The 15330-nt window shown below is 32.7% G+C and overlaps 1 protein-coding gene across 1 annotated transcript; it reads right to left on the reverse strand.

Moving 5' to 3' along the window:
* Positions 1-360: 360 nt before the first annotated feature.
* LOC110798396 (probable receptor-like protein kinase At1g80640) lies at positions 361-4458 on the reverse strand. Its single transcript, XM_022003571.2, has 10 exons — positions 4082-4458; positions 3471-3644; positions 3123-3376; positions 2881-3013; positions 2336-2399; positions 2148-2244; positions 1923-2025; positions 1073-1191; positions 900-989; positions 361-724 (listed from the first exon to the last, which is right to left on the reverse strand). Exons 1-10 carry the CDS (start codon positions 4233-4235, stop codon positions 548-550), a joined length of 1365 nt encoding a protein of 454 aa, XP_021859263.2. The 5' UTR covers positions 4236-4458; the 3' UTR covers positions 361-547.
* Between the last annotated feature and the right edge of the window lie 10872 nt (positions 4459-15330).

Genomic DNA, 15330 nt, shown 5'->3' on the forward strand with positions numbered 1-15330 from the left:
TGCAAAATGTGATAACTGTTGATTGAGTTGATCTTTGATGTTTCAATTATTTGGCAGCCGACACTATCTTCCTTTTTCCTTATTGTTTTCAAATCATGTTCATGTTCCTGTTCATGTTCCTTGGTCTTCATTTATTATGCACGCTCACATTGTCACTAGCTCGATCTCTCTCTTTCACTCACGTACGCAATTAGAGGTGACAGATTGTCGAATAAGTAGTGCGGACTAGGTTCGATTCAAATCATATAGGGTTACTGTCATTAACGCACACAATAGACTGTCATATACGGTTTGAATTTCAAGATGCAGGCTGGTTCTGAAAGCAATGTATATCAGCATGATGGTGTATAATAGACTGCATTTCCTGTACACAGATGATATAGATTCAACTTTATATGTGTATCAATTTACAAACTTGGTTACTTTAATGAAAAGATACAAGGAGAAATTCAAAGAAAAGCTTGATGATATGGGAAGATAGGCTGTGAATAACGCGAATGCAAGTTCAAAATTGTGTTCGATGCAAATGCAGAAGATATCCAACCTCCTAAGCTGTCTGCTGCTCCGTATATGTTGCAGATGCCCTTGAATTAGTGCGCTGGTTTATTCTTAGAGTACCTCCAAGTTCAACTGGAACGAGCGGAACAAGTGAATGCATAACGTCGATAATCAATGGACGATAACTTGGTTCTGGTTGCACGCATAACACAGCCACAGCAGCCACCTACAAATATTACAGCAGAAACTGTTTTCTTAGCAAATTTTAGCATGGGTCATTAGCAGCAGAATAATTCTTACTTCTGACCATAAATTTAAGGACCCAACTTGACAGAATCTTAGGGACTACAATAAACAATCAAGTAAAAGTAGGGAAGTAGGGAAGTATTCTGATAATTTACTTGGTACAAATGCTTAGGATCCATGGTGTCACGGATCACGGGATCCACAATGTTCGGAAGCTTTGATCTGTCAGTCAATTGCGGCATTGCCTGCAATAGATTGAACTTCAGATTTCAAATCTTATCACTCAATAAATCGGCAAACATTTATAGGAGTAGCACAGTATACATACCCATGTCACAATGGATTGGCATTGAGACGGTGAAAGTTTTTCCACCGGCTTTCTCCCAAGGAGAAGCTCCAAAAGCACCACTCCAAATGCATAAACATCACTTTTATCAGTCAATTTACCTGACAACAAACAAATCCCTTAATTAATCACATATTCAACGACAACTTTCTATGTGCATTGCCACAGTTGTCTGTCAAATTGTCAGACAGTAGTCACACTAGCGTCCTCAACATAGTTGAAGGTGAAATAACAAAGCCGAAATTGTAAAACAGATTCCTACAATGATTACACCTAATCGTTTTCATCTGCAGGAAATAATAATTTATTGATTATGCGCAATCTAACCACTACAATCATTTGAATTCTTGGTAAGCAATTCAATCATGCTCCAGTAATCTAGCCAGAGGATACAACAATGAATTAATATTCTGATTTCTACAAGTTTCTGTGTATCTGGCAATTAATATAGTGGACCGAGGCAATCTCAACTCCAGCAAGAATATGGCGGCAAGTTCAACTAATTTAAACCAAGTAAGAGCAGAGTTTCCATAACATAATTGACCCACCTGCTATTCACCAGCATTACATGTGCACCCATATGCAATTCAAATTTAATATAAACCACAAAAGTACTACTTGGTATTTATAATTTCATATACACTTACTTAAGATGATATTATTATATGAGATTGAGATTATTAAACAAAGAAACCCGACAAAGCCATTCATTATAATGCATCTAGAACGAAGAAATATACTGCTAGACAAAAGCTAATTATAAGCACCTAGGATATGATAGAGAATTTACAGCTTACTAATTAAGCATCCTAAGCAGGCTTAGTTGACTTACCATCTAAAAGATACTCGGGTGCCACATACCCTAAGGTACCCGAGAGCTTGATGTTGTTCTTGGTATGAGGTCCATCCGTGATAGCAAAACCAAAATCCGATAGCTACCAAAGATCAAGTTAATGGGGTGAGGTCGGATCAAGTTACATCAGCTAATCATTCAAATGCGTAGAAATTTAAATCAATGATAATATAATACTCGATTAACACAAAATAAGGTATTAACCTTGGCATTGAACTCGGAATCCAGAAGGATGTTAGATGATTTAAGATCTCTATGAATGACTGGAGGGTTACAGTGCTCATGTAGAAATTCTAATCCTCTGATCAAGACATACAAATTTGTCGTCATTCGATTAAAAAACACAAAAGTTAACAAGTGAATTTGTTTATATATTTGTTTTAAAATGTCACCTTGCAATATCAAGAGCGATTTTCATTCGTATATGCCAAGTTAAAGCTGATCCTCGGGAAACACCTACAAACATTGATCAAATACAAATATTAGCTTCTCCATCCTTTCATGCTATAGAACTTTCAACTTGACAATATACTTTCAACATTGATCAACTCGGACTCCACATTTCACCTTGCTTGTTCAGTTCGACTTATTTTGACTTATTTCAGACAAAATAAGTTCAGATAATATAAGTTCAGTAAAAATAAGTTTTTTTCAGAGATTTTCACATACAATTTTTTTCAGATAAAATAAGTTCAGTTAAGTTCAGATAGTATAAGTTCAGTCAATATAAGTTGAATAGAACGGAGCCTAAGTACTGTGTCGGATCCTTGACACTTGACATTGTTACAGACAGTTAACACTTAATTTTGGATAATAAACATGGATTTTTCACATAGAGCAGCCGAGTCTGATCTTAGAGACTTAGACACATTTCCTTGTCTGACATGAGTACCCAAGTCCGAGTAACATAACATATAAGAGTGTTTTGAAATATTACCATGCAACTGAGTTTCTAGGCATCCATTTTCCATAAGTTCATACACAAGAAATCTTGAATCACCATGAATGCAATAGCCTAGAAGAGTTATAATATTCTGCTGCCGGATTTTACTTAACAACGAGATCTCATTCTGCATTATGCAATTTCATCATCACACAATGAATCACAGTTAGAAACCATTGCAAGTTCATCATCTTGGGACAGAAACTACAAGCATATGAACAACAATTAAATGGTACCTGGAATTCTTTTTCGGCTTCTTGACTACCCCCATCCATTTTCTTCACAGCAACATAACAATTACCATCAAGCTTAGCCTTGTATACACATCCAAAACCACCCACACCTACGACATTGCTTTCGTCGAAGTTTCCGGTGGCAGCCTCTAGCATCTTATACTCCATATTAGAGACACACCCTCTTAATTTGACATTCATTTTCAAAGAATTCAAGGTGCCCTTTGATTGATTGAACGAAAATCGACTGATGAAATCTGAATCCCAGACATAAAATCAAGAACATTACTATCACATTAAGCCTAAAATCAAGAATAATAACAAGATCCTACCCTAACAAACAAAATTTACCTGAATTTCTAGCATTCTTCTTTCCGGATTTGTTACCATAATTTCTCTTATGATAAATCCACAAACAAAACAATGTTAACATAAAAAAACCAACTGAAGCACAAGCAACAATTAGGGCTACTCTCAGTCTTGTGTTTGAAATCATTTTTGTATTTTCACCACCCACTTCAATTCCTGTACACCAAATCCAACAAATTAACTAAAAATCAATCTTAACTAATTAAAATTTACAAATTGATAATTTTTCCAACCTAAATTGCAAATTTCTGGGATCAAATTTACAAAATTAGCAAGAATCACACTTCAAAGGCATTGACCCAAGTCCAAAAAAACAGAAGCTTAGTGAAGAAATAACAGCAAATTAAATAAATAGCTGATTTATGGAAGTAGGGAGGTAGCAGAGAGATAATGTTAAGTATGAGCCACATTAATTTGGAGATAAAATCTAGCAATAATTTTAGTGCATAAATTCAATTCATTGTTCTGGGTCATAACTGTTTATTTCTTTTCTTTTTTGAATTTTTGAAGTGGCCCCAAAAACTGAAGACACTTTTGATTGTAATTATGGAAAACTTAGTAACAATTATGGGGGAAAAAGGAGAGAGCTTTACCTGGAGAAGATTGAGCCATTGATGGAGAAATTGAAGGTGAAAACAGAGGAGCAGAAACAGGGGAAATTGTTCTGCCTTCAATGTTTAAATTATTTTGTTGGAGAAAAAGAAACAAAATTATAAAAATAAAAATGTTTTTCCTCATTCTTGTCATTTTTTCAAGAAATTCCAAATTTTTTGAAAATGTTGTTTATCACAATAAATGAAGAAGACAGAAAATAGAAATTGATAGAAAATTTTGCACTGTTTTTTGGTGATTTTGAAGCAAGTTGTAAATCTTCACATTTTCCTTGCTTTCCCTCTCACTCTCCTCTCTGTCTCTCTCACTCCTAGAAAACCAGGACTTAGAAAATGAGTTGCTATTTTTATTTTATTTTAATTTTTTCAAAGTGTGGATGTCATGGATATTTAACATAGTACTGTCTCTTTCAGTATAGTGAGCTTTTTCATTGTTTTGTTTTTCCTAAACGTCCTATTTTTGCAATTCCAATTTCCAAGCATCTAACATCAAAATATAAATAAAATACTCCGTAGTTAGTTTCTTAATAAAATCTGCTTTCCTAATTGTTTCTAAAAATGTTTCATGTTTCTATTTTAAATCAGCAATTCTTCTCACTTTTTTAAAAATTTGTATCAATAAAACAAGAATAAAAATGTGCATTATTGTTTTTTCTTACTCACACTTGCCTTTTCACACGAATCACACTCAAACACCCTCACATCCATTTTTATTTTTTATTGTGTACATTATCAACATACGAAGTAAGTACATAAGATAGTACTCTGTAATACGAAGTACTCCGTATTTTTTTTCTTACATACACATGCAATTTCTTAATGATCATGATTTTCATTAAATAGGAAATGTTTTAAGGAACGGAGAGAATAACAAAAATAAATATTACAATAGTACATTTGAGTTGATAAATGTTTGTAGGGGGTGGTGGTGGGGTGGGGGGAGAGGGGTTTGGGATAAAAATAGAGGTTTATGATAAAAGGGTGGATATGCCTGGTATAAATTTTGGCGGAGGTGTTTATTACACCGTAGTTTAATAATAACTGAAAAAGATGTTTGAACTGAAAAAAAAAAACTAATTTGAAAAAGCTTGTTGTGTAAGATTTATGGAAGAGAGGTTTGTGAATTACTAGTCATTTTATTCAGTAAAATACTATGTAGCAACCAAATTACTCTCTACGTTTTTGAATAAATGTAACAATGTATTTTTTTGCGTTTTCAAAATAGTGCAACACATTTATCGTTGTCAATTTAAACTAATTTTTTATTTTTTTCCTTTCTCCTTCCACTATGCACTTAAGGCTTTTGCACAAACATATAATACAACGAATTAATCAAATCAACTAATGTAATCAACTAAAATTAATGTAAATCATTGTATATCCTTTAATTTTCAAAAAAGGCTTAAGATTGTTTTCCATTACAAATACTTGTACATGGCAATACAAGTTCTCAGTTGATCAAAATATATTGAGGCTCTATTCCTTTGAGATGAACTGAACTTAATTTAATTTAACTTAACTTAACTAAATTGAATGCTACTGGACTAAAAATAAGCCATGAAACTGAAATTAAGTCCAAAAAAACATGGCCTAACGTAGGTCAAAGTATCTAACAGAAGATCTTCCCATTGAAATAATCTCAAAAATGCTCAAAAAAAATTCAATAAAAAGAAAATATGATAAAATCTATTTCTGTTATTTCTTAATGTTATACTCCTTCCGTTTTTTAATGTTCTACGAGCTCGAGGCTAAATTTCGCAACAATTGTTGTAGCACATAAAGTGTAAGAGCAACATCTATATTTAAACTGGTTGATTGTGGAGAAGGTATATGGTAATTGAAAATGTAAGGAATTATCCTATGAACTCTACTACTTTTAGAAGTGTTAGATATGATTTGATGGGATTGTAATTCCTAAACGAGTGCATCATTACTTCATATTAATAGTTGATTAGCATAATACAACCATGTGGGCAGTTGCCTACAAAGGATACTTCCAAAGGAAGTAGTTTTCTTGCTTTTCTCGAGCTCCTCCTTTTAAACCTTTTTAGGGGTACCCATTCTTTTCCTTTGTTTTAAAAAATCCACTTCTTTTCCTTTCTTTATTTTGGTGCTGGTCTGGTCCCTTTTCCAAAGCACAAAAGTGTGGAAAGATATTGCAAATTAAGGATTACTCTATTGATCCATGTTTTATTTTTTCAATTACGGCGTTTGTTATTAGACCCAAATAAGTCAACATAAATTACAAATAGGACCGGAGGAGGAAGATAGACCAAATAAACAAGCAACTTATCGTATACAATCTTTCAGTCCACTAATGTCAAGATAGACGTTTTGATAGTTTTAATACAATTATTAGTGAAGTGTAATGGTTAAATTAACAAAAAAAAAACAATGTATTTCTATATGATCCTAGCCTGATTTACATAGGTTGGTGTATCCTTTAGCACAGGTATTACATCTGCCGATATATAAAACTAGTCTTATATGCACACAATGCGTGCGATATTAAATTAAACCGTCACATTGTGTTATTGTATCTAATAACCTCAAATAATATATAGGAATAATTGTTCATAAAGTTCCTTTAAACAAACATTTCACTATTGTAAATATTGTGATTGTATTTTTTTATGCGCATATAAATAAGATGAGTCCACTAATTATATAATAAATATAGTAGGAAAAACATTATGTCTAATTTTTTATTTTTTATCTCAAACTCCATTATAAGCTAAATATAATCACGACTATCCACATTCGCCTCAACTCATAGCCACTAATCTCCGACATATGTCAATTGTCACCGAAACAATGCCTCAACTTTTAAAAATAAAAATGAATCTAAAACCCCAAATTAACATGTTCAAAATTTGTTTGTTTTTTAATATGTATAGTTGTTCACTGGTAGACCCAACGGAAAAAGAGATAGGACTTAAAATAATACAGAGTAGTGTCTTTAAATCCTTTGTTTCCGGCAATTGTGAGTTCAACAATATAGTATGATAATATACTAATATAGAGCAATATAAAAGAGCAGTAACCTTGCTCATTACATGATTGCACACATGTCATACAATATTACATTTTAAGCAGTATTGCACATAGAAGTACAACAATTAACAAAGAAACTCAATATAAATATTTGCATATTACATCATTTTTTTAAAAAAAAATCAAAAATAATATTGCATATTACTTCATTTTTTTAATGAGTTGATGAAAAACATGTCTTATTTGGTGAAAGTTATTCGACGGGGTTATTGAATGCAATGACGAACTATATAATATTTACATGCATAACGATTCAAGTGTTTTAGTACAATTTAGAAGACGAAACTAATTACTAAATTAAGTTTGGATCGAGTTGCATCTCAGCAACCAAAACAAACTATATACAACAAATTATTGGAGTAGAAGAAATCGAAGTTGAAGATTAATTGTTTAAAAGGCCGGCCGTTCTTTTAATAAGTTTTTTTTTTGTTAATTTTTCCCTATTTCGTGCATACAATTACTAATTAGTTTAATTACATCATCCTCTAATATAATCATGAATTGCTTATTTTGTTAATCATTCTATTTTTACAATTATAATCATGAAATAACATAATCGTTTTGTTTTTAATTTGATTATTTGTGCACGGATTTAGAAGAAGTAATTAGTATCAATAAGAAAATACTTACGTGTATTAGCGCGAGATCATCGTCATTTAAAATGTGGTAGAGTTTTTTGGGATGAAGTGTGTTTTTAATTTAGTTTTCTTTTATTTTTTTTTATAACTCATAGTACTGATTTACTTTAAAAAAAAAATTAAGTTGCGCAATTATAATTTTCCGTCTTTAACACTTCAAGATTTTGGCAACTAAACACATTTTCGGAATTATATGGCTGGTTTTGTTTTGCAATGACATAAAAAATTGATTGAGGTACTTTGTTTGATTGATTGCATAATCTTAGGAGAGATTGTAAATTTTATGTGTTCCCTCTTAAAGATTACACGACATAGTCAAAATTAGTTTGACTTTCTTTTGTTGTTGTCATTTATGGGTTTTGCTTCCTTGTAGGAAATTAGAATAGATTTATGTGCATTTTGAATTTGTATTCTTAATTGTTCATTGCATTAAATTATGAGTGAGGGTATTTTAGTCTAGATATGTAACACGAAAAGTGTGATTACTGAAATGTGCTCAGTTCTTCACTTACAGAATAGATGTGTGCATACTTTACATACAATAATTTTTTTGGATTCTACTACGAGGAGTTTTCACCGCCTTCACAACAAACGACCGTGGTTAAACGTGTAAAACACTGTAGTAAATAAGAGCATGATTCCATAAGATTAGTCCGGTCCATACTAAATCGACAATCTTTAATTTAATTACAGAGTACTCCCTCCGTCCCTTAATTCTCGCACCGTTTTGACTGGACACGCTTGCCAATGCACAACTTTGACCATCAATATTTTTAAATACATATTATAAAAACTTATAAAAATATATATTAATATCTTGAAAATATATATTAAGATGAAGCCAACAATATATTATATACTAACATTTGTTTTCATATCCTATAAATAAAATAAGGTCAAAGTGAATTATGTAAATAGTGTAAAAAGTCAAAACGGTGCGAATATTAAGGGACAAAATGAGTATTATTTTTAATTAGAATTGAATCCACAATAAAGAGAGCTAGTACGTTCTTTAATTAGTGTGCACATCATCAAACGCTCACTAACCTTTCTCATAAAACATGTGGATATAATTGACTTTATTTTAAATAATACGGAGTACTACTGTACTAGTACGTACTCGTATGATTGTCTTGCATAGTTGCACAACATTATCAGCTCCAGCATCGAGATCAAATATTAGGTATGGTAGATAACGAAGTGGGGTCTACTCAAGATCATACTGTTGTCATTTGTGAATCTACATTTCTGCTAATACGTTTCTTAAACCGGTGTGTTGTGAATTTGTGATCCATATTGGTCAGTTTAGGAATGACAAAATTACGTGTTGCGCGGTGCAATACTTTGAGTTATCTTATTAATTTCTCATTTAAACTCTACATACATTCATCGTTGCCCTTGTTCATATGATGTTAATTTTACAATTGAAAAAATTTTAGTTCGTAATTAACACGCTCGTCTATCTAAAATAATACTTTCTCAATGTCATTTTTAACCATTTTAATTTCTAGTTAGCTAGTAAAAAATATCTAAAATAATTTCAGTTGAAATATACATGTATTTATACTAGTTCAACAACATTTTATATAACACAAACACTTATTTAAAGACAGTGTACACTAAATATTGTACATTAGAGTAAAGTTAAGTTCAAATGTTTAAAGTTATCCGGTGTAATGTAAAAGTTATCTATTACGTATTTTTTAGTGATAAATTTTTCCGCTTAAATCAAAAAATTATCCTTTCAAAATCACCAATAGTATATAAAACAACGACATATATAACCTTTTACAAGGTTTATCCGTCAAATTATAATAATATAAAATTTAATCAAATTAAAACATGTGAAAGATTACCAAATTTTGGGTTAAAGTTACCCGATATACAATACATTTATTTTTCGCTTTGAACGTGCAAAACCTTTTGTTTATATAATATGTAATACGCATTAACATTTATTTTTAATCCAAAAAAAGTTGGTCAATGTCGACTTTTATAACCTTATAGGCGTCAATGTGTCACACCACACGGGGTATACGTTTATTAATTTGTGTATTGGGATCAAGTAGAATTGACGTGCGCTCAATTAGGTCGATCGCTTATGGTTGGTACGATTGTATAAATCTCAATGCGACCCCGAATCCCACAAGTTCTACAAGTCTTAGCTTTGAGAGGTACTTAATACCATACGACATAGAGAGTGAGTAATTAGAGTGGATGGGCACACACAGCATAATGGACCACCTCTAATTGAATTGAATTGAAGTAACTAAACACCCTTTTGAAAATAACTAAACAACTACTAGTCTAATACTCTGTCCGAGTTTTTTTTTTTTTTTTTTTTTTAAATGGTTGTTTTCCCCGTTGATCAAAAAGTTTTGGTGGGAGATAAGGAAATCAAGGATAGATGGAGGTTCTACTTTGATAACTTGTTCAACGGTGATCAAGGGCGCGATATTGGGGACGTGAGAGGACAGTGGGGCCCGATGGTATACCTATCGAAGTCTGGATATGTTTGGGAGATCGATAGAGGGGTTGTATAGGTAAAAACTCTTTTCAACGAGATTTAGGGAAGTAATAAGATGTCATTAGAGTGGAGGAAAAGTACTATCATCCCCTTGTACAAGAATAAGGTTGATGTCCAGGATTGTGCCAACTATCGAGGAATCAAACTAATGAGTCATACTATGAAACTTGGGAGCGGATTATTGAGCAAATATTGAGGAGAACTGTGAAAATTTCGGAGAATCAGTTTGGATTTATGCCTGGGAGATCGACTAGGTAACCATTCATCTTATAAGGCAACGAATGGATAATTATCGGGATAAGAAGAAGGATTTACATATGATTTTCATTGATTTGGAGAAGGCGTATGATAAGGTACACAGGGAAATTCTTTGGTGGGCATTAAGTAGGAAAAGAATTCCGATGAAGTATATTGATATCATCAAGGACATGTATGAGGGAGTTAGCACGAGTGTGAGAACTAGTGTTGGTAAGACCGAATAATTCCTCATTACAATTGGAGTGCATCAAGGTTCTGCACTTAGCCCGTTTCTTTTTGCTATAGTCATGGACGAATTGACGAGGTCGATTCAAGATGTTATACCCTAGTGCATGATGTTTGCAGGTGAAATTGTGTTGATTGATGAAACAAAAGGAGTGTAAAGTAAGTTTGAGTTATGGAGACAAACTTTGGAATCCCGAGGTTTTAGGCTGAGTAGAAACAAGACGGAATATATGGAGTGTAAGTTTAGTGGAGTCCAAGACAAAGAGACAAGGGCGATTACCTTAGATGGGAAAATGTCCAGGGCTCTGAAATGTTTCGTTATTTAGGATCTATTATCCAAAACGATGGATAATTGGATGGCGATGTGGCTCATAGAATCAAAGCATGTTGGTTGAAGTGGAAAGGTGCCACGAGGTTCCTATGTGATCCAGGTATGCCCCAAAGATTGAAGAATTTTTTTTACCGACTGACTTTGTTATACGGCACGAAATGTTGGGAAGTGAAACAATGTCACGTGAATAAGATGATTGTGGCGGAGATGCGCATGTTACGTTGGATGTGTGGGCATACAAGAAAGAATCGTTTGAGGAATGAGATTATTAGAAGAAAGTAGGAGTTGCACCGATTGAGTTTAAGATGATGGAAGATCGTGTAAGATGGTTTGGACATGTAAGTAGAAGATCAAGTGATACCCCGATTAGGAGGATAGAAGGGTGGCGAAGTGATAGAATTGCAAGGGGTAGGGGAAGACTTAAGAAAACTTGGAGGAAGGCGATTGAGCATGATATGACTTTTTTTGATATTGAGGAAAAATATGACGTTGGATATGACAAAGTGGAGGGAGAGAATATACATTGATGACTTCATTTGACTTATACAGCTTCCATTTTTCTGTTTCTTTTTACTTTTTATTTTTTATTTTTTATTTTTAAAATTTTTTAAATGTTTTTTTTTAAATTTACATGCTATTTTGAAATGTACTTGTTTTACTTATTCATTTATTTTAAACTTTACTTATTTTTATTATCTCTTTCCTCTTATTTTACTCTCATTAATTCCACTTTCTCTTCCTTGTTTTTTATTTTTTAACTTCCCGCTCTTTCTGGTTTGATTGATGACAATGACGATTCTCTTACGACGATTCATGTTAGCCGACCCCAAAACATTTTGGGAATAAGGCTTTGTTGTTGTTGGTTACTTCCTCCGTCTCTTTTTGTTCTTTACGTTTTTCTCTTTGGGTGTCCCAAAATGTTCTTTACATTTCCTTTTATATTATCACATAAATATTTTAATATTCTACTTCAAAATTTATGTTCAATGATTATTTTAACCAATTAAATTCATTAGGTCATTTAATATCTCACACTTTTCTATTGAAACATTAATTTTTTTTTTCTCATTTTCCCAATATCAGAATTTTGATAAAAGTGAAAACATTATAAATAAATGCAATTTGCTTTGTTTAAATAAAAAAAGATAGAGGAATCAAATGCACATTAATTAGTCGTTAATAAACGTGTAAAAAGCCAAACGTAAAGAACAAAAAGAGACGGAGGGAGTACATTTTAATTTGTGTTGTCAAACTTTATAAACTTTGACCGTAAATTATCGCTCACCGGTATTACAATTATCAAAATAATATGCTTGAAATGTTGTTGGATTTCTATCAATATGTATGTTCAAGATATAAAATTTTAATAAAAATTCATATGTAATTAGATACATTGATGGTCAAATGTGTACATAGACAACCGCAAAAAATAAAGTGTAATCATAAAAAAAAAAAAAAAGGGAGGGTTTAATTCATCGGATTTTTCATGAAATGACCCCGAGGTTTGCGTTAATGCACCAAATACCCCTAATGTTTCCAGAATGCACCAAATACCCCCGAGGTTTAAAACAATAACACCAAATGCCCTTAATGAGCATTTTCCGTCTATTCCGTTAACTTTCCGTTAAAATTAAGTTAATTTTTTTTCTTTTTTTTCCCTTTATCTTTCTGTATCTTTCTCTTTCCCTTTTCAATCTCCATTGTTAACCCATTATTTCACCTTCACATTCCTTGGGCTTTTTGAAAATCCCCAACCCCATTGCTTCCCCTTTCAAAGATTCAGATCAACTCAACCTAAAACAATCACATTTGATTTTCGCACCTCCTCAAAATTCACAAACCTTAACAAAAATATTATCCCCAAATCAACAATATTGGGGGATTCCAATCTATATTCCCCAGACCTACAACCACCCTCTTCTTCTTCTTTTCTTTCTTTAACCCAAAAAATTCATTGAATAAATCAGATATGGTGGGTCTTCTCAATCGAAGATTGAGGGTGAAGAAGCTCCACCACCGCAATTGAGGCAATTACATCGCAGGGTCCACCACCACCGTCGCAGCCTCCTCTACCACCACCGTCGTAAGCTTCTGTATGCGTTTGTCTTAGCCTGCGTTTTTCGCATCTCCTCAAAATTCAGATCTATGAAAGAAATCCCAAACAAAACTTTTGGGGTTTTTTTTAAATTGAGGCAATTAATTTTTTGGGTTTAACTAATATAATTAAGTATACACTGGATTAAATTAATATGATGGTGAGGAAGATGAGAGATGCGTTTTAATGGTGAAGAAGAAGAAGAAGAGAAGAAGAAACGCAGTAGAAGGAAGAAGAAGAAACGCAATAGAAGGAAGTTCAAGAATGTTTATTTTTTTTATTTTTTTTGTAAAATTTGGGTTTAATTAGAGAAGATCCCAAAAAAGAGTTTTGGGTTTCTTTTTTGGGTTTGTTTTAAAAATAATAGTAGTTAATTATTTTTTTGGGGGGTTTAATTAATATAATTAAGTTTTAATATTAGGATTAGGAGAGAAAATGGTTGAGTAAGGGCAAAAAAGTAAATTCACGCTAACAGAGAGTTAACGGAATGGACGGAAAATGCTCATTAAGGGCATTTGGTGTTATTGTTTTAAACCTCGGGGGTATTTGGTGCATTCTGGAAACATTAGGGGTATTTGGTGCATTAACGCAAACCTCGGGGTCATTTCATGAAAAATCCGTTAATTCATTTATCTCATCATCGATTACATTCGATTATCCATGTCACCGACGAAAATCCAAAATCAACAATATCAACGATATCAACATCACGAATTTTATCACAAAAAAGCAAAGTGATCAAACTCTCTATTCTGTTTTCTTTGTAGACCCTTCCGATGAGACAATACAGGCTTTAATGCATTTTGATGTCATTTGTCGGGACAATCTTCGATCTTCCACACGTATCTCTATTTTTTTTTCTTCTTCTTTTTTGTACGTTAACGAAAAAATTGTCCACCTCAAACAAATAACAAATAAACCCGTGTACTATACGCAATCTTCAATTACTTTGGCGTACCCCTTTAAAAAATCAGAAATACCCTTTTTAATTCTTTGGTTTCTGTATGAAATAGTTAACTATATTTTGTTCAATCTGTATGAAATAGTTAACTCGATTTTGTTCAATTTGTACGAAATAGTTAGTTCCACTATGTTCAATCTATACGAAATAACTAATTCTGTTTTGTTCAATCTGTACAAAATGGAAGTGTATATTTCATATAAGTTACATGAAGTGACTCGGAAAAAACAGAAAAAAACGGATATTACCTCAATTCCAACGTTTTCCAAGTCAAAAAAAATCGTCTATGTCAATCCAAATACGTATTCTAATTTTATCACGTACACGTTACACTAAAAAATTTCAAGTTTACGTGAACAAAAATAATAGGGGAAAAGGTTGAGAGAAAACAATAAAAGTGGGTGTTAGGTTTTTTTTTCAGAATGAAACAAATGAACGAAAAAAGGGATGCGTCAAGTAAAATCATGCTGCATTTAGCAACCCCCCAAATAAAACGCCTAAATCTTGCTGCCCACTACACCTGAAAAAATTGACCCAACCTAAAAGACATAACCTAAATCAAAACCATATTTAAAATTGGCCTGAAAAAAGACCGAGTAGATCATATTGAACTTATATATAGTTGAAATGAATTAGTTTCCCTTAATAAAATATTTTTAATAGAAATAGAATTGACCGGCCCGATCCGAATAGACCCCGCCAGCACCCGAACCAAGATTCACTTATTCACCTACCTGTAATTGATCTTACATTAACAGACCAACTCAAAGTTAAAATCTAACTGGCCCCAAAGTTTTGCCACTGGAATCAGACCTAACCTAAATGGACTCTACGTCTCTAACCTAACCTAACCCAACCCAACCCAACCCCAGTGGCGGGTCTAGAAATTATACTAAGTGGGGTCACTATTACAAAATTACTGAAAAATTAACTAAATTAAATACTTTTTGATACGAATTAGTAAAAAATTATGCAAATTTTTTCGGCTAAGTGGGGTCAAGTGATCCCACTCGGCATACATTGGATCCGCAAATGCCCAACCCAACCCTACCCAAACAACAAGTTTGCCACATTCGATTGGACCTCTAGCACGGCCCAAAATTTTTGGGCCCAAAAAATAAAAAAAAATTGGTGATACCCCC

The sequence above is a fragment of the Spinacia oleracea genome, chromosome 1 (assembly GCF_020520425.1).
Source record: "Spinacia oleracea cultivar Varoflay chromosome 1, BTI_SOV_V1, whole genome shotgun sequence".
Classification (NCBI taxonomy): Eukaryota; Viridiplantae; Streptophyta; class Magnoliopsida; order Caryophyllales; family Amaranthaceae; genus Spinacia; species Spinacia oleracea.